This window comes from Sander vitreus, chromosome 2 (assembly GCF_031162955.1).
Source record: "Sander vitreus isolate 19-12246 chromosome 2, sanVit1, whole genome shotgun sequence".
NCBI lineage: Eukaryota > Metazoa > Chordata > Actinopteri > Perciformes > Percidae > Sander > Sander vitreus.
This window is the reverse complement of record NC_135856.1, coordinates 14,899,958-14,927,799: the sequence shown is the minus strand read 5'-3', so window position 1 is coordinate 14,927,799 and position 27,842 is coordinate 14,899,958. Positions and strand designations below refer to the sequence as shown.

General features: G+C 41.2%; 1 protein-coding gene across 2 annotated transcripts in view; it reads right to left on the bottom strand.

Annotated features, from left to right (window-relative positions):
* LOC144536360 (E3 ubiquitin-protein ligase SMURF2-like) overlaps positions 1-27,842 on the bottom strand; it is a 63,908-nt gene that overhangs the window by 34,109 nt on the left and 1,957 nt on the right. Inside the window, exons 2-3 of one of the 2 annotated variants that reach the window (XM_078279452.1) lie at positions 4,206-4,244; positions 1,107-1,215 (exon numbers count right to left, since the gene is read on the bottom strand). In XM_078279452.1, the coding sequence (XP_078135578.1) occupies positions 1,107-1,215; positions 4,206-4,244 (148 nt within the window). The remainder of the gene's footprint in view (positions 1-1,106; positions 1,216-4,205; positions 4,245-27,842) is intronic. The other variant, XM_078279460.1, reaches the window with a different exon arrangement.

Here is a 27,842-nt window from a genome sequence, read left to right as displayed (position 1 = left end):
AATGTTCAGTTGGGGGCCACTGTGCTCCTAGTGAAAAAGGTTAGTCTGGAGCCCTGTGATTACACTGTAGGTGGGTATGTCTGCCATGCAGGCCTCCAAGGCCTGTGATAGGCAGGTTGTGATGAAGAGAGTCAACTTGTCAACTACTGCCAATGCATTTTTAATATGGATGGCCATAGGGAGAGTAAAAACTGACTGTAGCAGTGGTATGTTTTGCATAGGACACCAATATGAATTCTTGAGCATCAACTGTAGTTAAAGTTATATCATTTTTGCAGGGTATGTATGACACATAATGTAGAGCATCGAGGCATCTGGTTACTGGTAGTATCAGTGTCATGTGGGAAAAGACCCCACCTCCTAAAGCTGGGGGTGTAGCGAGTTGGCAATCTGCCAAGCCCACACTCCCATCTGGTTTTTGTGGCATGTGAGCCATTTCCTGAACCAGAGGAAGAGGCCAGGGGTCGCTGGCGGGAAACATGCTCCTCCGAGAGGGTGGGGATCGAGAAGGGGCTGAAGAATTATGTAAAAGAGGGGATCTGAGGTTAGGAAGCATTGAGAAACAGGTGTGTGAAAATGAAAGTGTGTCCAGAAAGGCAAGATGTATTAGTTGTTATAATACAAATTAGAAAAACTCCAATTCACAGAGGACATTGTTCAGGAGTGGAGTTCAGGAGTTTATAATACCCGAAATAGGAAGAATCTGTCATCTGAGAAAGAAGGAATTCATATCACTACAAGTTGTGTTTTCCTCCCCGGAAATCTCATATGCATATGTATTGGTGAGGCCTGAGGTATGGAATGTCTAACATCTCACTCTCCAAGATGTTTTGTTCACACGTAAAACAGCTCGAGAGCTTTATAGATGGGTGTTTCTGCACACAATAAAGAGACGACTCATCTGCATTCCTAAAACACTTGTCATAGCAGTTTCACACAGAAATACTAGAGAGCAGAACCAGTATGCCGCATTTCTTTTTCAAATTTCAGGTGATGAGTGAACTCATACACAAATCCATCGCACACATTCGCTGCATTTGATTCTTAATGAGGGATAAGGTGTATACAGCAACATGTCACACTGCTCCACAGTTCCGTTGACTTACAGGTCATAATGTTGATTCCACTTTGGGTCCAGCGTATTTTTCACAGTATCTGTAGAGTGGCATTGTCCTGAGCCGTCCACCACCACTTTGGCAAAGGGATCCGGCAACCCTGTAAAAGTAGACAGAGGGAAGTGAAAAGTATACAGTACATTGCCAATAATAATACTTTGTTTACATTTCTGAATGTGCATTTGTTAAGCACCATTCAATTAAAGCGTGACTGTGAACTAAAATATGAAAGCAGATTGTAGTTTCTGTATTTATTGCCAAAACATTTATCAATGACAGTTAAAATGGGGGAAATGTGAAAAACTGCGTTGCAAGTCAATTTAAGGTGTGCGCCCCTAAATTTCCTGCCTGTGCGCTAACCCTCCTAGTAAAAACAGTTGGTCTAGAGCCCTGAGCAAGGTCACCAATACCCTCTCACGGAGGAAATGTGTCACAGTGACACATTCAAGCCCCATTTGACCGATTTATATGAGACTAGGGATGCTAATTTTGCTTTTATTTCTGACCGATAGCCGGCACCAGCTCTGACATACTTCCGTGGACAGCTGCGGACTTGTACTGGTCGGCAGCATAGATGTTACGTGCATTGTCGTGGACACATGCAGCCACTGACTTTCCTGAACAGCTTGCACGTCCACGCTACCAACATTGAATTAAAACAACATGACCAGTACATATATTAGCCTACATGCAATGTATTGCAGGTGGATGAATTATGTCCGACAGTCACAAGTTTATCTCTGGTTGTCACAATTCACAGAAAGTTCAGTTGGCAGTTGTAAACACTTTACTCATAACCATAAAATTACACACAATTACTTTACATAAGTCCCTTTAGTTCTTCTACACATGCTCCCCCTTGCTTTTTTAAGACTAATGGGCTTGTCTGTTACACGCAGTTAAACATTAAATTGTGTTCCTGACTAAAGCCAAGCAGTTGATCCTTTCACATTTGATGTACGCATTGCTGTGTCCATCTGAGAAAGTTCTATAAGCGGACACTACAGGGAAGGTCACTGGCCTCATCATGCAGACGTCTTCTTCTATTGATCTTGGTCATGTCCCTATTTTTATATGCTTTCAGATACTTTTTAACCTTTAATTAATCTAGTTTGAAACAATATAACAAACAATGGCCTGTCCAATCACTCCAAACATCTTGCAGGACAGGCAGGTTAAACAAATTGTTGAGTTAAAAGACGTGAAGTACAACCAGCCTCAGAGACTCAAGTACAGCCGTGAATTTCCCTGATATTATATAGTTTAACGGTTTCTCTGCACCCTTTTTATCTGCCAAGAAAATTTCCACAATTATTTATCACAGTTGTTTATATCCAGCCTAAAGCAAACATGGACAATGCAACATCAGTCACCATAATGGCGTGTTCACACCCAGGTGTTTTTGTGCGAATTCTGTGATGCGATTACATACAGAGTCAATGCAAATGGTCACAAATTCGCAGGGCAGGCATGAAGTTTAGTTATAAACTGGGACATTTCTAAAGAATCCTGTGTAGATTGAGATACTGACACAGAATCAATTAATACAACACACAGTATGTGTGCATTGATGCCATTTTTATTTCACTATTGTATTGTTTTTGTATTTACTATAACTAACTAACTACAAGGAAAGTTTTTTCACAGTATCTCATTCAGTTGGAAATCTGATAATGGATTCTTCTCGGTGCGTTTATCTGATGTTCTCGGTGTGACTGTGCATGTCTGTATGTGTATTTTAATTGTGTCAGAGTATAAACCTCTGGGCAACGATACTTCACACAAGTCAAACCTGTTCAGTCACCCATATGCTTTTGTGGGACTTCCCTCTTTATGGTTGTATGTGAGTGAGTGGTGTGTGTGTGTGTGTGTGTGTGTGTGTGTGTGTGTGTGTGTGTGTGTGTGTGTGTGTGTGTGTGTGTGTGTGTGTGTGTGTGTGTGTGTGTGCGCGCGCGTTAAGCCCCTGACACACCAACCAGACGGCCGACCCTCGGCAGAAAAGGCAGCTGGACTGATCAGTCTCCCCGAGTTGGTCAAAAAAGTGCCTCGGAACACACTCGAGTCACTGACCTCGCCAGACTGCCCGACGGCCGATTATCGGGTTAGTGTGTCACGACCTTTAGACAAAAATTAACTTGCTATTGTCTGTATCAAGGACTTCCAGGTTAATGGAGAAACAAAATACCCTGCTAATATTGCAATTTAGTTCTTTTACCATAACATAACTGGCAATTAGGGTAAAAGATGTGGGTTGCTTCAGGGTATTCTTTTGTGAAAAATTTCTCATCAGTGGAACTAAATAACATGTCTCCTCATACATTAATGCCAGCGGCAGAGGATGGCTTTCTGTCCTGATCACCTAAACAGAGGTTAAAAAAATGGCCAAAAGCTAAACGTTAACCTATAGTAAGCTAAAAGTTAACCAATAGTAAATTAGAAGCCAGAAAGACAACATACTACTTCCTCCCTTGGATGACCTACAACTATCAGCATTTCAATCTATTTATGTTTGTGTCCACTTGTGTTGTTTGTGTCCACATTGTTAGAGTCCAATCTCACCATTATGGTGTAGCACTCTTCAGTTTCTCTATATTCTCATTAGCTTGTTTTCTAATAGAAAGCCAAACAAAGCTAGGAAGAGCCCACTTGTACCACTTACTAACATATTTAAGTCTCCTTATTTTCTACCACTACAAAATTAGCATGATTTGACATGCCATGTGACGTTTTAACGGCAGAATGCAAAATCAGAGGATGAAATGTCTTGACTACACAGTGAAGTTTGCGTTTATTCTCATGTAATTGCTTTTAGGTGTAATTTCTGTCCAGTTTAATTAAACCCTTTTTAATTAAGTATAGTGCTTCTGTACCAGTGGACCTGATACCTATTACTAGAAGTTAGGTTAGTGATGGGTCCCTGTGCGTGCCAAGCCTCCCAGGGTGTATTACAGACAGACAGCTCCTGGGGGACTTCATTTACAGCACAGCTTCAAAAGCCAAGCAATCTGCCACTGCTGACAAAGCCCATTCTAATGCACAAGGGTGGGAATGGGACAGGAATAGCAACATGTAAAAATAGGCTCTACTTACGGAAGAAGTCTTTCTTTGCCAGATTCTTTGCACACAGGACTGAAAGAGAAGACATACAAAGAGGTGTTAATGAATTAAAAATGAGATGTGCGTGGAAAATAAGATTCTTTTAAGAACAGGCCAAAGACCGTTTGCACAAACAAATTGGTTGTCACCAACTATACACAGTCAGCTTTCAATGGAATGTCATTTTTCCATTGAATATCTTTTCTAAGAGTAGTACAGAGTAGTACATCTCTCGCTGTGCAAGTTAAATTACAAACACTCTTTCTCAACGTCTCTCTGGTAATAGTTTTAGTAAAAGCCCAGCTAACTCAAATATTTCATTATTTATAATTTTTTTGTCTTTAAAACTTAAGTTTCCCTTGAGTGATTACTGCTGTCTTTTTGCCAACATATAGGTTTGTCCATCCTCACTGTCCCATCACAGGCAAGGAGACCAGTCTTAAGAGTTTCTCCTTGTAAAATATTGAGTAGACAAGCACTCTTCTCTGTATGAGGCAAGTCCCTGGGGGGTTTGCATCACAGACAACATACAATGGCTTTCAACAGACACAGAGAAAGTTAAAAGAGTAAGCTTGTGTTTGGGTTTGCCTGCAGTGTCTCCCTCCTGTTGGAGGGCCTAGGTGAACTGATGCAGGCCGATGCTCTGTTTGGAGCTGGCTAGACAATCCTGTGACAATTATAGAGCGAGATAAAGCAGGCCAAGCAGCAACAATTAAGAGCTGTGGCAGAGAAAACCAACAGGATAAAAAGGTAATAAAAGCAACTGTCAATGAAGTGGAGGTGGTGCTTGGTGCTAGAAAACAATTTCATCTCTCTGCAAGTGCTTCCACCCACCCACCCATCCATGATCATGAGCAGGCACTTCCACTTCATTATCAATACAGGTGCAGGTGACCCCTTTCTTTCTCACCCGTATTATGGTCTTCATCTCTGGGCAAAAACAAGATTTACATACAAGTTAACCAAAAGATGCATGTCGGACCTGCCCAGGCAGCACAATGGGATTTAAAGGCATATGACATCTGCCTAAAAAAAAGGAGGTCATTGTCACATGTCATCTTCTTTATCTTAGCATTATTTTCTGCCACTTCCCCTCTACCATTGTCTAATAAAGCCATACCACAAGATTAGATATCAAAAATGAATAAAGCTCTGAAACCTGTAGTGAAAGTGTTATTGTATGCTGCTGTATGCATTATTTACAAGCACTAGCCTCATTTAGAAAATAATATGCTATGAATATACTAAGTAGCTTTAAAGACAGAATTCGTATGCAATTATCTGACAGAGGGTCAAAGAGCTGGCACAACGTTTTGACCATTTCAGATGTTTATATAAGCACAGAAATACAGTTATTAGGATCCCTACGCCAAAACAGTGCTGTGCTGGAGACATCACGTAGGCTACATGGATTACAGAATAGATCACGTTAGGTTAGAGCATGTGGACCTGCCACAAATGAGAAACAAGCACCACTTCCGAAAAAGATATGGAAAGGCCTGGGAAACCAACCTAGCATTACACCCATTCAATGTGGAGATCTTGACAGTGACCAAAATGACACAGTCAGACAAATCAGACAGAATCACAACATGGGAATAGAAGCTCTCAACACAAACCAAATTACACTGACTGGGCCAACTGGATGAACACTAACCATCAGCTTGTCAGGGGAAATTACACTGCCAAAGCCGACAGTATGGGCGCAGGCCAAAATCAGAGGCAGCCAGAAAAGCCTCCTGTGGGACAAAACGGACACCGTGTTGTCGGCAGAGTAGAGAAAAACAGGAGGAACAGAGGCCTGAAATCTTGGCAGAACATTTGTGGACAGACAATCCAACTCTGAGACAAAAATCAGCCACCAAAGTTAAAATGGGTCATCATCTTAGGCCTTAACCCTTGCCTTGAAGATATACATGAGCCCATTTTGTGCACATGTACTCCAGGTTATTAGCAGCAGAGGTTTAGTGACATACTTCATTCTATCTATTGGTTTGGAAATGTTATTTAAAAAAGGGGCCCAGTGGAGTTTTCTTGTATACAAAACTTATGTTGACATTTAGTGTTACATCGCAACTTCTCCTTTTGCCATTTAGAAGCTGGCGAGCCTGAGTGGTCAAAGCAGCGGCTGTAAAACGGTGGAACGGTTTCATTTCCTAATAATTCTTTGAAATAAAAGTCCCATTATTTTGCTATTTAAAAGATTTTATAATGAAGCAGGAAAATCAGGAAAGGTTGGGTCTTTATCAGCAGTAACTTAATGCAATACTTAAAACCTCTATCATGCCAGACAGACTGTAGGCATGTATGATTTATGTGAGAGTAATAAAACACACACACAAACACACACACGAGAGTAAAGGCCCAGACACACACAGCCAACGGCCAAACGTCAGCAGAAAAGGCAGTTTGACTGATCGGTCTCCTCAAATTGGTCAAAAAAGTGCCTCGGAACACAGTTTTTGTCGCCCAAAAAGGAGAACCAGCAGCTGATTGGACAAATGAGTCACGTGGGTCTTGTTTCACTGGAAAGTCAAAGACAGACTGTCATGGCGGCTTGTTCAGAATACGATCTCATATTGTACTAAAATAGTTCACCGAAACGTGTTTCTGAAAACATTCTGAGAGAGAAATAGGCCATGCAGTTGCTGAATCGGTCTTCATTTCAGATCGACAAAGGTCAGTTTAAAAGATTTTCGTCAGATTTTGAGAGACTCTACTCACGCTCATCCCGCTCCTCGTTTCCGGGTTAGCACTCTACCAATCAGATTGGTCATTTGAGTCTGACTGCCGGCTGTGCCCGCCCCGCTGATTATACATGTCAAATCAGCCAAAATGAAGGCCGACGGCCCCTTGGACGGACGAAGGCACGGAACACACCGAACAGACTCGAGTTACTGACCTCGCCAGACTGCCCGACGGCCGATTATCGGCTCGGTGTGTCCGGGCCTTAAGGAAAATATGCAGAAGGGACAGAGAGAGTGATGAAAGTAAGGGTGGTAAAGAGATGCCCTAGTTTTCCATGCACTACTACTAAAACCAAAGTCAGACTGGATTTGTCATGTCTTTGGTTTGCCTGTATGACTTTGTATGCACAAAAAACGGTGTGTCCGTTTGTGTGCGAGGACTAAGCAAATCTAAGTGGTCACTTAAGAAGCATTTGGAGACACATTCTACTTCCAGGTGGAAACACACGCACTTAGAGTTGTCCACTTGTGATCGGATCACTCAGATCGGATTTTAATACCAGGTGGTAATGTGGCCTGAGTGTGCTAAGCAATAATACAGACTTGGCTCTCTGGTTACCAAACTATGCTAATAAAGATTAAGGGATTAACCTGCAAACTGCTCCAGTGTCTCAGCCACAATTACCACAAAGGGGGAAGCCTCTCTCATTGCCATCAATGTCCTCTCACCAACTGTGCTGCCAGACACAGCAGGCTGCTGCTACTGACAATGATGATGACAAATAGGTTCAAGTGGGGCATACAGACAATGGAGCAATAACGACAACCAGTGACCACATTTTTAGCGATAAAACTACCAGCGAGGTTTTCGTGACTTCTGAAGACAAACAAATTAGGTAAAAACCATCTGATGCTATTCCAGTTTTGTACAAGGTACATGATTAATTAGTGCTACAAAAACCTGTCTCACAGAACTGCATTATAGATGGGCTGATGAACATGCCTGAAATCTGGGGAAAGCCTCTTCTATAAAGGGCTCCTTTGTTTCAGAAGGTTTCTCTGTTCAATCATTAGCGCTGAGTCGCTATATCACTGCCATCACAAAACAAAATGTATTATTTCAAAAAGAAAGAGAATACATCAGTATATTTTAAAAGACAAAGGCGGTCTGAGAAATGTTCAGAAAACCTCTGTTTAAAGTACTGTTGCCAATACTACCCCCGCGGATTTCAATATCATTTTACAGAAGCCCCACAAGGATTTAGATAAACATGCCTAAATATGTTGATAATCTTATCTGGGCTTATACAGACTCTACCACTGTGGACCCTAGCATCAATGAGGAATCAAATCTCATCTCAGCACCATGTGGGGACCCAGCAGTGTTGAATAGCTGCCACGTGAACAGGCAGCCCATAGTGACCCAGGGCTGGCAGAGGACCAGACGTATTCAGATCCTAAAAGGGAAAGCTAGGTCAACTAGGAATCAGTAAACAACCAGGAAGCCCTGGGGTGAAGCTGCCCTCAGTGTTGTCCCTGGATCATCATCCCCACCGTAAATTCTCACTTTAACAGTAAGAGGAGAGACAATAAATCTGTCTGCAAAACAGTGTCCTGTAAACAACTAAGCAGATGAGTAGATGACAACCATGTTACCATCACCAGGGACTCTTCAGCTTCTAAAACAGAAGAAAACTATTAAGAGCTCACATTAAGTTTTTCACTAAATATTGCTGATTCAGTCATTTGACCACCTAAAGTTGCCCTCATCTTAAACCAAGCTGTAATAGTAGTTAACGGGTCAAAAAGAAGTCAACTCTGCTCCATTGTTTAATAAAAGGATTTGAAACAGCTGCTGTTTTAGGACGATTTGAAGATGAGTCACCCCAATCCCGTCTGAAACAAGCCATAAATCAAATTAACAGTCACACCAAACCAAGCCTATCTAAGCAAGTTACATGCTGGGATAATGCCTTTACCACTGTCTGGTAGCTAAAGGAGGTGGAGACAGACAGTGGCCTGTAATTGACACAGACAATATATTCTTAAGCTTCAGAGGACAACTATAGCTTTCCATCCCCAGGGGAACTGGTAGTAGACCGTTTGAGCCCACACCTTTAGTGAGCTTGCAAACCAGCATTTCAAGACAGAAAAAAGTAAAGAAACAATTTTTTTATGTCTCAGTACCAGTGAAAATGTATAAAATCAGTTAGAGGCTTCCAATGAGCAACAGTTAAATGGTTTTCAAAGATGTATCTTCATGTATGAGTCATGTTTGTCCTGTCGACAAAGAGACCAGTCATTCCCTGTAAATCGAATAAATAATAATAATATTATTATTAATTCTTCAGGGTTGGGATACGCCCCCTAGCGCATTCACAGAATCACCATTAAACCTATACCATTATACCATTACACCAGCCCTGAGTGGCTGTCAGACATGAAATCTGCGTCAGGGCCTTTCGCCTTTATATGCGACATACTTTGAATTTGTGAGTGGATGCGTACGGGCACGAGTGGCCTTGTGTTCTGCTATATGGGTTTTGCTGACTGCCCCAACACTTTTTAGAGAAAGGGAGAATAGTCGGACCCTGATTTTAATCATCGCTCCCTGTCGTCCATGCATTGGATAGTGGAAGTTAAGCCACTTCCCTGGGGTCGCCTGTGGCCTGTCCAATGCTCAGCACACAGTTGGGTGCAGCAAAAATTATTATTATTAATTGTATTAAAATATTACGTAATAGTATATATGTATTAGGACAAATACCTCTGCTATAGCACTTATATCAAATATAAATACAGCCACACTGATGTAACATTGCAATATACATAAATCACTGCAAAATGATGCATGATAATTATACTGTGTATTACAAAAAACAAGGCCCTAAGTATACATTACAAAATATGCACAATAGGCCTCAGACCACAAAGAGAGGCAGTTAGGGGGGTGGGAGCTTTGTATCGTCTCTGCCTGAATACAAAGGTCAGGCTGAAGGTTAGCATTAGTTCTGGTCAAAGGGTAAGGTCTTAAACAGACAGGGGCGGGGGGGGGTGCCCGTTTTCTCAAGGGAGTCTCCATTTGCAATGGCTGCTTAACGCCTCACTCTGTTCGTTGGAAAAAGGGATAGCGGGCGGGAGAAGTCTGATGTTCCTCCAACTCACTTAACTTCTAAGAGGATGCTCTTTTTGGAAACTCCATCCCAGTTTGATGATCAGGTCATTTAGATTAAACCTTTTTACAGATATAAGTCCAGCATAATTCACAAAATGAAGCATTAGTACTTTTTGTACTTTTTGTGAAAATTTGCAGCACAACTGCGAAGGTTCCCAGCTAAATCATTACAAGATAAACGTCACTTCTTTCAATTAATAGGAAAATGAATAGTATTTTAGAAAAAAATAATTTTGTGACGATGGTTAATGGTGTCAATGCATATTGGCCCAGAGATCTTAGCACTGTAAATTCATTGCAGGAAAATAATATTTTCTTTAAAGAAAGGGGATGACAAGACATAAGAACATGAGCTGTATTCAAAATCACAATAGTGTATGATTTGCACTGTACAGTCCACTGAACCACCAGCATGCCTCTAGCCTCTTGCACTCTGTTAACATTATCAAACCACAGAGCTGGGCTGCTCTGCCTTAGACAAAGGGTTTGTGGTCAGTAACTCCAGTAGGCGATTGCGTGATTGTGCACTGCCAACTCCATGGCCATTTTGTGGTCCATTTGTTGAATTATTTCTCCGGAAGAGCTACAAGGACAGGAAAGTCAACCTGTGCTGTATCCACATCCAGTCGCTGAGCTTGATGCTGATACTGTCACGAAAAACACTGTTTGAGAGTAGTGGTGATCCAAGGATCCTTTTTAGGGATGTTACTAATTAATAGTTTAACCTTTAACCGACAATAAGAATTTTGACCAATTAATACTCAGTTAAAAATAATATAAAAAAAAAAATAATAATTAAAAAAGGTTCGTTGCATGGCAAAACAAAAGTAGGCTATACAATATATTTCTCAATTGCTAGTTAACTTGCTAGTGCTAAAGTTGTGCTTTAATCTCATGGCTCTCTGCTGGAAGTTACTCAGTGGAGAGCTACGTGACACATGCCACTTTATCGATGAGGACTGGCAGATTAAACCGCCCTCCCTCCACACAGACTAAACGTTCAACTCCTTAGCTAAACTAATTGATGAGGTGGAGACAGGCTTGCGTTTGCGGACATCTGCGGACTTGTACCAGTCGCGGACGCGCAAGTGGTTCCATACTGAGAAAATGGCTGCATGTGTCCACGACGACGCATGCAGCATCGTGGCTGCGTGACTGGTACAAATCTGCAACTTTCCATGGACGCTGAACGCAATGAAGTTCCTTTACCTTTTTGGTAATACAACAAAAATAAGTGCAATATTTTGAATTTTAAATCAACCTATCTATATCAACCTACAAAAGCGTCAAATTCAAGTTTTGATTCTGTAATGAGAATGTGTTTGTTTAATGCTGTGCTGGTCTTTAAACAACACAACATTACTCACATAAATGTGAAGCGTTACCAAATATTAGCATGGTCAACAGTGTGGCTGAGGGTTGTTTAAAAGTAAATACACTGGAGTGTGACTAGGCTGTTTAGCTGTCTCACAGCTAAAACCCCTCAGGGCAACTTCTTTCAGGGCGAACATAAAGGCTTCTTATCTTGCAGTACTTCAAATAGTGTTTACCAAAACAACGAATTATTTTCAAAAAGTCTTTCTGACAGACGGAAGATCCGCCAGATGTCCCTTATTTTGGGCCGGATGTCCCTCACCTTTCGCTTTCTTTGTGTTAGCATTCTAAACTCCGGTCCATTTATGAGGACTATAATTAACTGCTCCTCAGATCTCTCCAAGGTAAATCCAGACAGCTAACTAGATAGATCTGTTGAATCCGAGTTTTCTGTTGGATGACTAAAACTACTTTTGAACGAGCACGTTCCACCAAAAAAAGTTCCTTCCTGAGGCCATTTTGCAGATGCGCCGTTATTGCGGCGCTTAGGGCCACCCAAGACGATTGTGATTGGTCTAAAGAAATGCTAATAAACCAGAGCACATTTTTCTCGGATCCCGGAATGCTGTGTGGACTGGCCAGACCCTCCTCCGCAGCACTGTAAAGATAGGTCTAGCAACGCGAAACTAGACAGACTGATACAAAGGTTTAACTCAATTACAACAAAACAAGATAATAGCAAACGGGAAGTGGAACAAAACCTGGTGGAGCTCATTAAATGCAGAATAAGGATGACGTCAAATGTAAGTCGTGAGACTTAGGGACACATAACAGTTCATGTTGAGGTGTCAATTTTATACATTAACTGGATAATTTAATTAAACTTCACTGCAATGGAGTGTATAAAGCCAACTGTGAGATGTGGTTGTCTACCAACAAGTTGATCAGGAAGCTTTTCTAGGGGACGAATGCTTCCTTGAGACAAGAATTACCTAAAAACTGCATGCCTATCAAAAAGTATGAAGATAAAATAATAGGGCTGTCAAACGATTAAAAATTTTTAATCGCGATTAATCGATGAAGTTCTATAGTTAATCGCGATTAATCGCATGTTTTATCACAATTAAAATTCTATTATTTTGCATTTCAGAACAGTTTTTAAGTAAATAACAATGGAAAGCAATTCTTACCAGTGTATCTTGGTTGGGAATCAAATGAATGCAAAGAAAGTGACTTTATGAACTTGACTATTATTTATTTACTGTAAACAAATGTGTGAATCTGTCATTATTACACAATTCCTACAAGTACGTAACCTAACTGAGATGTAACACTAACACTTTGCTTATACAGTACAAACAAAATGGTTCAAAAACCAGATGCCACAGCAGGGCATTTAACCTTTACATTTTTAACAAGGATTGACAACAATTGACTGAGATGTAACACTAACAACCACCGTTAAGGCAAACGAGTGCAAAGTCCAGCCAGAGTCAATATAGTGTTTAGTAACTCCTAAATAATTGTGATTACTCACTGACGTCCAGTGATCACCGGTTAATGAGACAGCGTTTGCATTTGGCAGCAGTTCCAGTTTAGCTGCTTTCTCCATGTCATACAGGCTGTGTATGGTGAAACTACTGTCCCCCTTGATGGCAATGTATAAGACGGGTCAGAACATGCCAACCGTAGCACTTCTTTAAGACCCGAGTCCTCTACGATGCTGACAGGTCTGCAGTTAGTTGCCACCCATTTTGCAAGAGCTGTAGTAATTTTTGGGGATTTGGTTTCATCCACAGGTCGGCAAGTAGCACTCTCCAAAATACTGCTTTGCCTGAGCCCGCTAGCATCAAACTGCGTCACGTTAATATGCTTAGCTCGTAGGTGGTAGCTCAAGCTTGACGTGCTTCGGTTATATTTTAATTCGGCTTTACACAATGTGCATATGGCTTTCGACTTGTCTACCGAGCCGTCCGGGAGTTTTTTTTTTAAAAGAAAAGCGCCATTCAGAAGTGTGTTGCTGTTGTCTTTCTCCATGCCGGCAGCCTGCCTACATCCTGCAGCAGAAGATGTGTTATGAAGAAGTACGGCAGCGCCAAAGGGTCAATATAGTAGCCATTCAGCTCCCTCCAAAGATTTTCCATGGGGTTGAGAACTGGAGACTGGCTAGGCCACTCCAGGACCTTGAAATGCTTCTTACGAAGCCACTCCTTCGTTGCCCAGGCGGTGTGTTTGGAATCATTGTCATGCTGAAAGACCCAGCTACGTTTCATCTTCAATGCCCTTGCTGATGGAAGGAAGTTTTCACTCAAAATCTCACGATACATGACCCCATTCATTCTTTCCTTTACACGGATCAGTCGTCCTGGTCCCTTTGCAGAAAAACAGCCCCAAAGCATGATGTTTCCACCCCCATGCTTCACAGTAGGTATGGCGTTCTTTGGATGCAACTCAGCATTCTTTCCCCTCCAAACATAACAAGTTGAGTTTTTACCAAAAAGTTCTATTTTGGTTTCATCTGACCATTCTCCCAATCCTCTTCTGGATCATCCAAATGCTCTCTAGCAAACTCCAGACGGGCCTGGACATGTACTGGCTTAAGCAGGGGGACACGTCTGGCACTGCAGGATTTGAGTCCCTGGCGGCATCATGTTACTTTGGTCCCAGCTCTCTGCAGGTCATTCACTAGGTCCCCCCGTGTGGTTCTGGGATTTTTGCTCACCGTTCTTCATCATTTGACCCCACGGGGTGAGATCTTGCGTGGAGCCCCGAATCGAGGGAGATTATTTGTGGTCTTGTAGGTCTTCCATTTTCTTATAATTTCTCCCACAGTTGATTTCTTCACACCAAGCTGCTTACCTATTGCAGATTCAGTCTTCCCAGCCTGGTGCAGGTCTACAATTTTGTTTCTGGTGTCCTTTGACAGCTCTTTGGTCTTGGCCATAGTGGAGTTTGGAGTGTGACTGTTTGAGGTTGTGGACAGGTGTCTTTTATACTGATAACAAGTTCAAACAGGTGCCATTAATACAGGTAACGAGTGGAGGACAGAGGAGCCTCTTAAAGAAGAAGTTGCAGGTCTGTGAGAGCCAGAAATCTTGCTTGTTTGTAGGTGACCAAATACTTATTTTCCCGAGGAATTTGCAAATAAATTCATTACAAATCCTACAATGTGATTTTCTGGATTTTTTTTTCTCATTTTGTCTCTCATAGTTGAAGTGTACCTATGATGAAAATTACAGGCCTCTCCCATCTTTAAGTGGGAGAACTTGCACAATTGGTGGCTGACTAAATACTTTTTTGCCCCACTGTACCTCTTCAAAAAATCTACATGTGCTGCAGCCCAAGGCCAGAATTAGATTTCCTTTACCTGATGCCAGCAAAAGTGGTCTCAGTGAAATGACCCACGCTGCTTCACTCAGTTATTTCACAGATTTCCTACACTTTCAATTTTACACATAATATACTTTCTTTTTAGAGCATAATTGCTTGATTTTGAAACAGCAAAAGTAATCTTACCTAGACCAAAGAAGCCACGCTGCATTACAAAGTTAAAGAAGGTGGCCTAGTAAAGGTTTTATTTGAGCAATTTTGAGGAATATTAAAAGCGGTCTTCATCTTCAAGTTAAAAGTTAGAAAAGCTTCAAACAATTCTCCTAACACCCACTGACGTCCCCCGACTTGTGACAGTCATTCAGATTTGAAGGCCCACATCCTTTGCCCCTGTTATGGCTCTTGCTACAGCCCCATGCTGTCTCATTCACAGCATTGTTCAACAGAACACTTCCTCTTCCTGTCCTCATGCTTCCCTGGCGGGCTCGCTTACTCACTAGAGCACACTGAGATTACATGTTGGAAAAATGTCAAGCACAAGTACACTGTGTGTACGTGACCAACTTTATGTTACAGCGACCAGTTCACACTGCAAAAAAATAATGGTGTGGTTATAGTTAGTGATTATGGGTATCCAAAATAGGGCTTTGACTTTTGCCCAAAAATCATATTCGAAGTTTGTTTGTTTATTAATATTCTAATATTTATTAATAATATTTTGACCATTAAATGCCTTCAGTAAGACTTATATTGGTATCAAACTTCGTATATGTTCTGTCCACCAGAGGGCAGTGTATCAGGCAATAGGCGTGCAATGATGTTTTCAGAAGAAAAACACACTGCCACAACAATTTTTTTATTAAAAGTCAGACCCTGGATTAAATACAAACAGTATGCTTTCAACAGGAAGTTCGGATATTTCACCGTAGCCTACATAAGTGGTCTGATGTTTATACTTTTGCGCTGGAGTGTGCGTCGAGCCACGCGTGTGTGTGTGGGGAGTGAATTGAAAACGTTTGCAAGCAAACACATTTACAAAAAAAACAATGCCCATAACAGGTTCGAATATTAAAGGGCTGCCTAATATTCGTTCGAATGTCAATATTTTTTTAAATATTCGAATTATATTCGAATAGCGAAGTTCGGAGTCAAAGCCCTAATCCAAAATTGGGCAATGTTGCCAAACTGGGATCTAATCTACATTGTACTTCCTCTGAAAAGCCATTACTAAATTTCCCAACTTTTCTCCACACCAGTGAATGCTTGGGATGCCAATTATGTCATTCATTCGAGAGGCCAGCAGTCTACAGCTGACACTCCACCTCCCCCTCCCCTCTGCTCCCAGAGGAGACGCCAACAATCTGGAGTCAGGAATCTGGAGTGGAACGTAGTCACTACACAGAGAAAGAGGGTTGGGTTGGAGAGGGGTGAGAAGGTAAAAGGCAAAATGTTCATCTGGAGGCATCTACGTTGGAATGGAGAAGAAGGGAGGAATGTGAGGAGGGGTGGAGAGAGGTCTATCTAGAGTCACAAATCTGTGGAATGCAGACAGTTGAGGGGGAGAAAGGGAGATAAATATGGGAAGGCAGAGGGAGGGAAAGAAAGGGGAGAAGGTAATTTGGACCAGGGAATTTTGATAGGGATGACATTCTGGCAACAGTGGAAACACTGAGGGAGGAGTAGCAGGGATGGCGGAAAGCGATAAGAGGAGATGACAGAGGAGAAGAGGGATACAAGAATGAGCAAAGTAGACTAGAAAATAGATTGGAAAAAGCGTGGTGTGTGTGCATGGGATATTTAGCATTTGTCACATTTACTTGCAAGTCTGCACTGAAATCCCCAAGGTTGTATTATTAGGAGGACGTCTACATTCTTTTTGTAGTTGTGTGTAGAAATTGTTTTGGCTGACATTTACCTGAAATACCAAAAATAAGTAAACCATTTCAACTTTGATGAGCTGTGCAGGGTTTTTCATGCCATAATATGGCTTAGTCGCAGGCACAGCGCCTTAGCGTTTCTGCAATGCGCCTAAGCCGAATAAACGTAAAAAACAATGTGGTTAGCATCTGAACGAGCTGACGTAGGGAACGGTGCAATAATGTATCGATACAATGTTCACAACCTGCAAAAGCAGTACATAATATTGCTGATGAGAGTGAATTATCTACCAGTCATTCTGTTAGGCATTGGGTTGGAACTAATGCGATATAATAAGCCCTGATAGAATGATGTTCATCACACTAATTGAGTGCCAAATAGCTAGGTGATTAGCAAATAAGTACAAGACTGTCACTTAAGTACTATGCCTGTGTTGTACATGTAAAAAAAATAAGTGAACCGTTTATCATACCTTTTATTTGTGAATAAATATAATTAATGAAACACTGTTTAAAAGTGTTCTGAATCTGCTCTTTTGATTTAAAGAATACGATTTTACAGGGTAAACATTGCCAGAAGAATAAAATGTTCAGACCAAGGCGTTTGTAAATAATAAAATTATTCAAGTTTTGTATTTAAGTTTTTTGGGCATTTATAGTAGTAATAATGGTCCAAACTGATGTAAAATTGCATAGTTTTAAGTCAAAAACCTTCAATTTGAATTCTTTGATTATGGTCAATACTTCCATAAATGGGACCTGGGATCATACTACTATATTAAAACTGGCCTAAACTATATTAGAAATGGCCAGACATGGATAGGAGGTGATGAGTAAAGAGAACACAGGGAGGGAGTTAAATGAGTTTTTAGGTGGAGGCATGCTGCCACATAATGAACAGATGGAGAGTCTGGATGGTAGGAAAACAAAGAAGAAAGGTTATATGAAGCAGAGAGAAAAGGATGGAGGGGGCAATAAAGAAATAAAAGAATTAAGAGGGAGGAAATAAGCCAGAGGGATTCAAGCTCATCTCACAAAGTAAATTGAATATGCATATAGGAAGCCAACGTTGGATTATCAAAGCACAGCGAAGTCATTCCCATATGACTCTTTAGGCACACTGACGGCGTATCTACGGGGGATCCGTTTCAGCTGTGTTTTATAGTCGCTTTTACATTGAACTTTTGCATGCCCTATTAACCTATCAGTAAACTAAGCCAATACATAAAAATAGGGGACACTAGCAAGTATTTTGGGCTCTACACCGTATATGGCAAAATTACCAACAAAGAGTTACATTTTACATGTGTAACTACAGTGATTATAGTGTATTAGGCTCCGAGTGCCGCTAAAACATGGATGACTTACATGCAATAATGTGCCTGACTGCATCCTTTGTAGACGCACACGGAGTACTGAAGCTGTTGCTCTGCTAAAGGTCCGCTTACAATACGCCTCCTGTGCCGATGAAGTTTTATAGCTAGGAGATGGCTGGCAGAGTTTGATGGTGGAGTCCAGGGATTTGTGTTGTCTGTGGGTGGAGAGTGGTGATGTGTGACACAGAAGAGCATGTGTAAGACAGCATAAACTGACACCGTGCCCACAAATAGCTTACATGGACTGCAATAGTCAACTACAAAACTATTAACTCATGTTCCTATTTTAATGCAACAGAACAGGCCCTAATTACTGATCTCCACATTCTATCAAAACAGCCAAGTGTCTTTCCAGTATCCAACTTCAAACTCTATTATCTTATGATGCCTAGCGCTCTACCCTTGTGGCCATCTGTATACAACTTTTAATAAATCACTGCTTTGGGCTGTTGTTTTTACAGCTAAATTGAGAAATGGACTCAAACTGTAAATTTGTCCTCAAGCAGCTGGACTGCTATGTATGTTGCAAAATGTGTAATCTCTGACAATCACTAACGTGAAGTCTATAAAGTGGCCTAAGAATGCAGCTTCTCAGTGTCTATAATAAGCATGTGAGCGATTGGTTTCTCTCAGTAAATTCAGTAATCCACCTGATTCAGTAGTAGTACCAAAACATGCCTATTATTGGTCAATAAGGGGTCAAATCCTTTATTGGTAAAGCACGATAGGAAGCATTGAAGTGAAGGAATCATCTTTCTTTACTTCTGGACCTTTGTAAACAGGTGGGAAATTCTGCTGTTATTGTGATTAGGTTAAGAGTGGAGTGGGATGATGGGGCACACCGGCGCCGTCTGAGCTACTTGATCCTCATCTCCACGAAAAAAAAACACTGCATCACTCACGTTCTCCGACTGTCTCTCTCCCACACTGAAACTGAAAACACAGACTCAGAGACAGGGGGATGCAATTTGAGTGGCAGTGTACGCGAGTGTGTGTATGCATTTGCTATTCGTACAGTAAATACGCTGAGTGGTCTACCAGACACAGACAGACAGACACACACACAGTGTGACCGCAAAAACAGTAGCAAGAGAACAGTGAGGGGGAGGAAAGTATGATCCAAAAAGTCTAACCTGCCTTCCTGCTTCAACTGAGTTAACTCCACAGAAAAGTGAAAAGCCTTTTCTTTATTCACAGGCAAAACCTAATTAATATTTACAACTCTAGCCTGGCAACAGTGATAAATCTGTGGACATTCTTTGACATTACACACTGACATATTTCCTTCTCTGGCGTTTCCTCTAGTTTCAGTTTTCATTAACATGCTTGCATTAAAGCGTAACTCTCGCCAAAATGCAACCTAGGGTCTTTTTGTGAATGTACCCGAGTCAAACTTTCGCTTAAAAGCATATTTAGGACGGAATCGCCACTTTTAAGATTTACCGCATTTTCGTTTTTCGGTCACATGGCCTTTTGAATGGGAGTGCTGGGGGCACTTTTGTTTACATTAAAAGAAAGGTTTTGAGCAACTCACGTTAGCAGTTGTTCTTCCGGTCGCCGTCTATCGAGCCAGTCAAAAATAGTCGAGGGAGGAGAGTAAAGATGGAAAGCTCCAAAAGCTCAGTTCCATATAAATGCACGGATAATTAGTGGTTTTGTCGTTAGTGAAACAATATTGACCTTATAGTTGAAAAAGGAGCCTCATAAGAATTACATTTCCTCCTATGGAGTCCGTTCATTCACAGATCGCCTATTTTTGACTGGGAAAATGGCGGATAGTGTGAACAACTGCTAACGTGAGTTGCTCAAAACCTTTTTTAGTAAACTGTGTACACAAACAATGTTCTCAATGCTTGCGTTAAGGTGTAGAGCCCCTGCTGATACTTCGAGCAAAGTTTCATGTTGTGTCGAGCCTTCTTAGTGTTTTAAAAATAGCTATTTTGAAGCTAGCATAAACGTGCCCCTAGCACTCCCATTCAAAAGGCCATTTGACCCAAAGACGAAAATACGGTAAATCTTAAAAGTGGTGATTCCGTCCTAAATATGCTTTTAAACGAAAGTTTGACTCGGGTACATTCACAAAAAGACCCTAGGTTGCATTTTGGCGAGAGTTAAGCTTTAACATTGCTCTACTGAAGTTAAAGGCATCATAGTCTCTTACAAAAAGACGGAGATCGAAGCTGAGCATGAGGCTACAAACAACATCCTTTTAATAGCATTACTTGCATTCTTGGCCACACCAATGCCACGCTTTAGTTGTTTAGGATTTGTCAAAGATTTCTGATGAACAGTTTTATTGATTTGGTATTATGTTCTCTGTTGGTTTGGTATTAAATTGTATAACTATGAGGACTGTATACGGGTAAATGATAGTGATAAAGTAACACATACAACTACTATTGTCATTTCTATGCATACAGTGATTGAAATAAGAATGAATGTATTACTTTTGCTCGGGGTCCCTGGAATCCACAACGGACTCCTTAGGATCCCCAAACAAATGCTGACAAATACTAAGTACAGCACTGTGGTGAGGGACCGGTACAGGAAGTGTGTGTGTCTGTACATCATAAGTTGAGCACAGATAAAGAAACTAAAATATACACCAAACTGGAGCCACACCGGCAGAGTCGTCTGTCAACTGTCTGGACTAGATCCGGGGGTGAGTAAAGGTGAGTAAGGGAGAGGAAGGAAGAGCGAGAAATGACAGAGAGATGAGGGGCATCCTGTTCAAGAAAGAAGAGAGTAAAAGACTGAAGAGAAAAATACAGGACACATGATGAGAGTGTAGTGGGGGGAGGGGGGTAAGTTCAGGCAGTGAAAGCAAGAGGGCTAGGCAGGATGCAGTTAAGAGCAACACTGCAGAAAAATCACATCTGTAGACCAATTACCTGCCTTTTCACATGTTCCAAATTAAAGTTTTAAGACTCAAGTTTTTGCCTCCCCTCATAATTCTCAGAGGCTGTCAGAAGTAATATGCTCTTGGCCTATGAATAGCAAAGGTGATATTTCTTCTCCATATTCTGCAGGAAAATCCTCCTGCAGCACTTGGAAAGTTTAATGTATTCTGCATATTGAAGACCCCCTCCTTTCCAGTCAGAGGCGGTTTATGCAATAGTGAGGTGTTCAGTCTTTCCATTTTCCTGCTCAGAAGCACTCTGATGCCTCCAAGTTCAAAAGTAATTTGAAAAGCAGATAAAACTTAAGGTCTGACTGAAACCAAAGTATAAGAACAAAGTTGCACAAACTCTAGAGAAAGGGCATATTCATAGGCTATAGAGTGATGTAGTATACAATAAACCAATACAGATAACATAAATGCCATATACATTGTATCATTTATTAAATTGAGCCATTTGTTGCGGTAAAGTCACAACAAGTTTTCCTCAAGACCAGCTTTCAGCCCAATCCAACGATCAAGAGGTGTTAGTCCAGTAGAAAACATGTAAGCTCCCTATGTTGTGTGGTAAAACGCAGGTCATGAGTGGAGAACAGTAAAGCTGAGTTATGAGACTGGCAGCGCCTTGTGAGATTTCATTACTGAGTCACAGTCTCCTCATATGCCAAATTCTTTCGAAAACACAGTGCTGTGTTGAGATACACAGACAGAGCCTGAAAATGCTAAGCCAGCTGGAATTTGTCGTTTTTAACAGTAATGTTTCAAAACAAATCATTACAGCCTGATCAGATTTCAAGGAGCATCCATCTTGTGTTAATAGAGGGCTGACCAGCTGCACACAGCTGACATCTCTCCAGAGCAATGCTCCTTCATGTCTGCTTTTCTGTGGTCGTGTTAAATGTGCGAAACCCACGTTAAAAAAAAAGAAAAATCCACAAGTCAACTGAAAATAAATGTATCAATGAAACAAAAGGGTATAATTTGAGACTCCAGAGACCCGGGGGTTCCCCCAAAGCATTATATATGAGCACAGAGGAGAAACTGAGATGAACACAAACTGTGCGGAGCTTTGTGTTCCCTTTTCATCCGCATTATGGAATTACATACCCATAAATCAGTATCAGCAATGCCAAAATCAAAAACAACAACACATACAAAGAGCTTCATTTCATAGGCCGATTTGAAGATGAACAGGGGTAAGGAAAAGGGGGAAAAGAGTGGCTCTCGATAAATCCTTGGATTCAGGGGCTTCAATAATAAAATATGCATTTGCTGTGTAGATACAAAATGACAACTTTCAGGGACTGTCAAAATAACTGCCATAAATATTGGAGAAAGCAAAATGCCAAAATCAAGTCAATGCAGGTAAATTTGGGCAAGCATTTTATAATTAATTCCAATTTTGTGTTTAAAAAAAACAACTTCTTTTTGACAACTCACAGTTACTCACACCTTAGATGTAAAAGGGCAGTAGATTTAGGTTAGCTTACTGCGAGCGACTCTGGTGTTAACTCTACATTGTGTTACTCAGAGATGAAAAACAAATGCAACCTTCTGTGTGCTATCATCACAGATACCAGACAGCTGTACCTGAGCAACTTTTGGACAGGTAAGCCATGGATTAGATAAATACTGCACTGATTCTGACTCAATGTCTGCAGATTATTGGAAAAGCAAGAAACATGGGTGTGCCAGCAACAGTATTGCTGAACCACAGGGTGATCTTCTACAGACAAAGTCAGTTATGGGCTAAGGCTACAGCCACACTACTACGTTATGATTTTTAAATGGCATTTTGAAAACAAAAACAATCTCCGTCCACACAAGCGGTTAGGCTCCTTATCAGAAATGATACATATCACATGACCATTCGCATACTTGGAATGTGCGTGCCGGTGTAAATAGGAAGCAGATAGCTAACATTACTCCAAAAAAATCATTGATGTAAATACAGAAAATACTTTGGAGAAAGAACAATAGCGTAAAGTAAGACCAGGGATTTATTTGCTTGGACCGACGACGAGGTGGAACGGTTACTAAAAAGGTATCTAAGCCTACCTGACCAAGAGTGCCACAACAAAGGTAAACAAAACATAAACAAACATGATCATCAGCTCATTGATCATCCACAGTGTTTCAATAAGACAAAAAAAGTGCTAGACTTGGCAATCAGGATAACCTTAGGCCTATATGTAATCAAACAGCAGGAAAATCAAACTGCACACACACATAAGTATAGTTTCTACAGAAGAGGTCTCACGCACACACACACACACACACACACACACACACACACACACAGGCCTATGCATTTCTACAGAAAATTACTTAAAAATAAAACTGATAATTCAAGATAAAGGGACCTTATAAGTGTTTCACCATCTTTTTTATTTTCTAACTTAGAAACACATGGATTTTCTATTTTCAATAAATAAAATGGGAGTACCTCATTAGCAGTGGGACATTTTCATGCTTTTACTACAAATTAAGCACAAAGTGCAACATAATTTTGGGTGGTCTGCTGCATCTGAAAACCGTTAACCCCTGTATTTTCTTTTTAGATGTACTGATAACAGAAAGGATAAATACAGCTGGAACAGCTGCATCATAAGGTGAATATAAATGGTTCCATATGATGGCAAGGGCCACATGAACACTAACTGAGTGTATGTGTGTAACCTGTGTGGCGTGTGTATGGTCAATTGAAGTTTATGCTCGTGATGCAGACTAAACAGAGCTGGAGGAAGTTTGGGTATCGAGACCTGCAATGCACTATAAAACCTAACCACAACACAGTGACCCCAAATGCTAGAGGCAAGATCAAGCAGACATTCAGACACACACGGATACAAGAGCATCATCTCTTTCAGGACCATGCACACAGACTAATCTATAGTAAAACAAATATTTACGCAAGAGGATAATTCAGCATTCACAGCCAGATGACTCAACTGAGTCATTCACTGTAAATGAAATAAAAGGTCATTAGCTAGCCCAATTATTCTTGCTGCAGACTATGCATTTTTACACAGAGGTATGCATCCCTTAAACTAAGACTAGTTTACACTTTCTAAAGAGTCTAGCACTTATTTCTGCCTCAGATGCCCAGGGCAACGGATTCAAGCATAGACTGACTGCCTTCAGTGTTTTGGCATTTAAATGCAGCCTATTAAAATCAGAATAAGAGAGGACTTTAAAGTGATGGTTCGGAGTCATTTCACCCTAGGTTGCTTTGCACCTTGACCTTGAGCCAAACAACCCCCCATAAGCTTTTTTCCCCTTGTTATAATGTTGGTCGAGTTAGCGTTATCAGCTGGTTAGCTTAGTGCAGGCGCTAATGGATCCATGTTTGTATCTCGTAAATTACCCCACTAATAATGCCCGGAATGATACCAAACTTCTACAGTAGTACAAATAGTGTATTTACTTATAAAACGAGGCATTAGAAAGTTTGTAACTACACCAGAAGTATATTTAAATAACACTTGCCTGATGGAAACTCCTCTCGGCTACTACCGAGCTATCGCGCGAGATCCCGCACAGAACACAACGTCTATTGCCGGAAGAGACTACTGGTAAAGAAGAAGAATCAAGAAGCGAGTGAACAGCAGAAGCAGCTACTGCAGCGTGAGGCGATAGGACAAGATGCTACACAGTTGTATATATCCCGGCTGCGATTTAAAAGCAATCGATGTTGTGCTCTGTGCGTGATCTCGCGCCGTAACAGCCGAGAGGAGTTTCCATCAGGCAAGTGTTAACTATACATCTGGTGTAGTTACAAACTTTCTAATGCGTTTTATAGTACAGAAACTATTTGTACTACTGTAGAAGTTTGGTCTCATTCCGGGCATTATTAGTGGGGTAACTTACGAGATACAAACGTGGATCCATTAGCGCCTGCACTAAGATAACCAGCTGATAACGCTAACTCGACCAACGTTATAACAAGGGGAAAAAAGCTTCTGGGGGGTTGTTTGGCTCGAGGTCAAGGTGAAAAGCAGCCTAGGGTGAAATTACTCCGAACCATCACTTTAAGAGAGAACATTTGTTATCAAAAGGAGAAATGCTACGAGATATAAGAAAAGAATAAACATGAGATGAGCTGATGGAAGGCGAGATGACGACAGAAGGGCTGACAGCTGCAGTGGGGGGCTGCCCCATTAGGGCTGCTCTCTTGTCTTGGCAGATCTGGTGTAAAATATTTGAGCTGAAGCACATAAACACAAACACAGGCCACCAAACAAGAATGTACAGCACACACAAGTTGAAAACATGTATATTGTCTCACACTCATGTCTTAAGACGAAGAGTAACAGTGCGATACACTGCATGTTCAGGAATCACAGTGACAGACGGGCTCAGAAAAACAAGAGGAATGTCAAAAACACGTCAAAGGGAAAGTGTCTGGTTCCAGAAAGAGGAAAGCCAGAGGTAAGCAGTATTAAAATGGGCATGTAGGCTTGTACACATCACACCTTTGTACATGCTGTCTTAAACAGCACAAACACTGAACCTCAGGCTTAAAAAAATACAGTGGACTGCAAAGACAAATCGCCCACTGCCCTCCCCAAAACACACACTGCTTTTTCAATGTGGTGAAGTAGAGACATGAGGTTCATACTGAACAGCTAAGGCTTACTTATCTGAGTGTCTGGGTAGGTCAGGTATATGAGAAACCTTCTACATGGGTCCATCCTTATGCTACGAGTTCAGAATCTACATGACATTAGCAGATTACCGTCTCTCGTTTTTCCTGAAGCTAGATATAACATTTTCTGGAAATGCACCAGTTAATCATCAATGTGGTTGGTGCAGCCGCTATTTTTAAGACAAAGATTTGTCCATATTTCTCAATGTGTGTGGAGTAGCAGACATGTGGGCTAGATAAATTCAGTGAAAATCTTAAGAAATCCCAGTACCTTAGAGGCGATTTCTGCGGAATTTTGAGCAGTGTGTATTAATTGGATCAAACTGCATTTTCTGCCGGGGCATTGCTTGTTCTTAAATAAGCTGGTGCCAGAGATATATAAAACCGAGAGTAACGCCACAAACATGACACAGTATGACTCACGCCCATTGTGTGCTTATAAATCAATCATGAACTCTGGTCCACATTTTAACGGTTATTGTTCAAATGGGGGGGGGGGAGCTTTTCCAAGTGGAAAAGCAGCTTACAATGTGTTGATTAAATGTGACTATGTAATCAAGGGAGGCCGGCAAGCAGAAATAATACTACCAACTTCATCCATTCAAGGTGAGGATAAAGAAGTGAGTCAGAGATGAATAGTTAGCCTGCTTTTAAATACAAATTAATATGTATAACACCTGCCCGAATAAGGCAAACAGAAAGAACTATTTGCATATAATTAAGCAGAAAATCCCAAAAGGCAGTACCATTTAATGAGATAAATGCATCCGTCATCACACATTTTTTAATTCTTCTAACATTCTAATGTGAACAAAGTTTATCCATATTGCACAATTGTCCCTCAACTCCATGTGGGCGTCATAACTTAAAACTTGACAAATCTTGTCTATTTCTCACCATTACCAAAGCACACTCTCTATATAACATTCATTCCTTATCTTTGAGGAAGTCTACAGCCCTTATTTAGCTCAACATCGCATGCTGACAGAACATCCTGTGGAAGCTTAATGGTGAGTGTGTCTGTGTGCATGTGTGTGTGTCTGTGTGTAAGTTTGTTTGTCTTCTGTTTTGAGACCACATAGCATTGCGCTTGCACATACAAACAAGGTGGTACACACATCTGTACTTTCTGAGAGCTAACAGTGGTAACAACGCAGTGGTGCAGTGACAGTGGTCCCTGCTAACTTCCCTGAAATGCATTCTGACCCAGTGCTAATGCTGGGCCAGGGACGGAGGCTTGATCTTTATCTTAATCACCAGCTTCCTGGTTTTACCCCTCTTCAACACAAACAAAAGCTTCAGCACAATGTTACACACAAACACACACACACCCCCATGCACGCGCACATGACAGTAAGTGAAAATTGTACATGTGGGTTTTCTTGCTTGACTGTGTGTCACGCCGCAGTCACACAGAACAGGAAGAATCCTGAGATGATTCTTCCAGACGGTCCCTGCTTGCTGCATGCCAACTGGAGACTTATGGGGGAAATGGATCCCATAGACAGACTGCCTTCTTCTCAACAGAAGCAGCGACAGCATAGCGGTGCAGCCAAGAGGCCATATTTCAAAGGGGTTGCGAGATGGATTCATCACCTTGTACATCTCATGTTATTCACCTCAGAAAAACTCCAGATTCCATCCAGTGAAGGAAAGCAAGTGAAAACACCCTGTTCCTGTTCGATTTCAGTAAATCATACACCACCTCTCACTGTGCAGGAGACAGAGGGGGAACTACACCAATTGTTGGCTCCCTGCAGTGTTAGGAATAGCAGCTCTCAAAATCCAAGATTGCTTGTTTTTACAAGCTTGGCAGCAAGCTCTGTGGGGACACGACAACACACCAGCAAACTTTTTTTATTTAAATTAAGCATCAAAGAGCAGCTGTCCCTGTGTCCCAGATAAATGTTGTAGACGTAAGGAGCTCCAAAAATGCCATTATGAGAAGCTAGAAGGTGGCATTTAAATGCAGTGTGGGATGACTAAACTGGGGATGAATTCAGTCAAGCCCACCCTACGCAAATTCTAGTCAACTGCCATGACGAGAGGGGATCCCAGTGAGGGTGGCAAACTATAACAGCACACTTTATATTCAGCTGCCTCATAGGTAGGACATTTACTAAATAGGTACTAAAAAGATAGAAAAAAAAATTAACTTTGGATTCTCAGGATTCTAGTTAAAATTACATACTTAAGGAAAGAAAAGAGTATGATAAAGAGTAATGTTTTATTGTGATTTAAATGGCTCACACTTAGAAAACGTATGGTAGTGAGCAGGGATAAAGGCTGGGAAATGGCAATAAGGCTACAGACTGCATTCGAGTG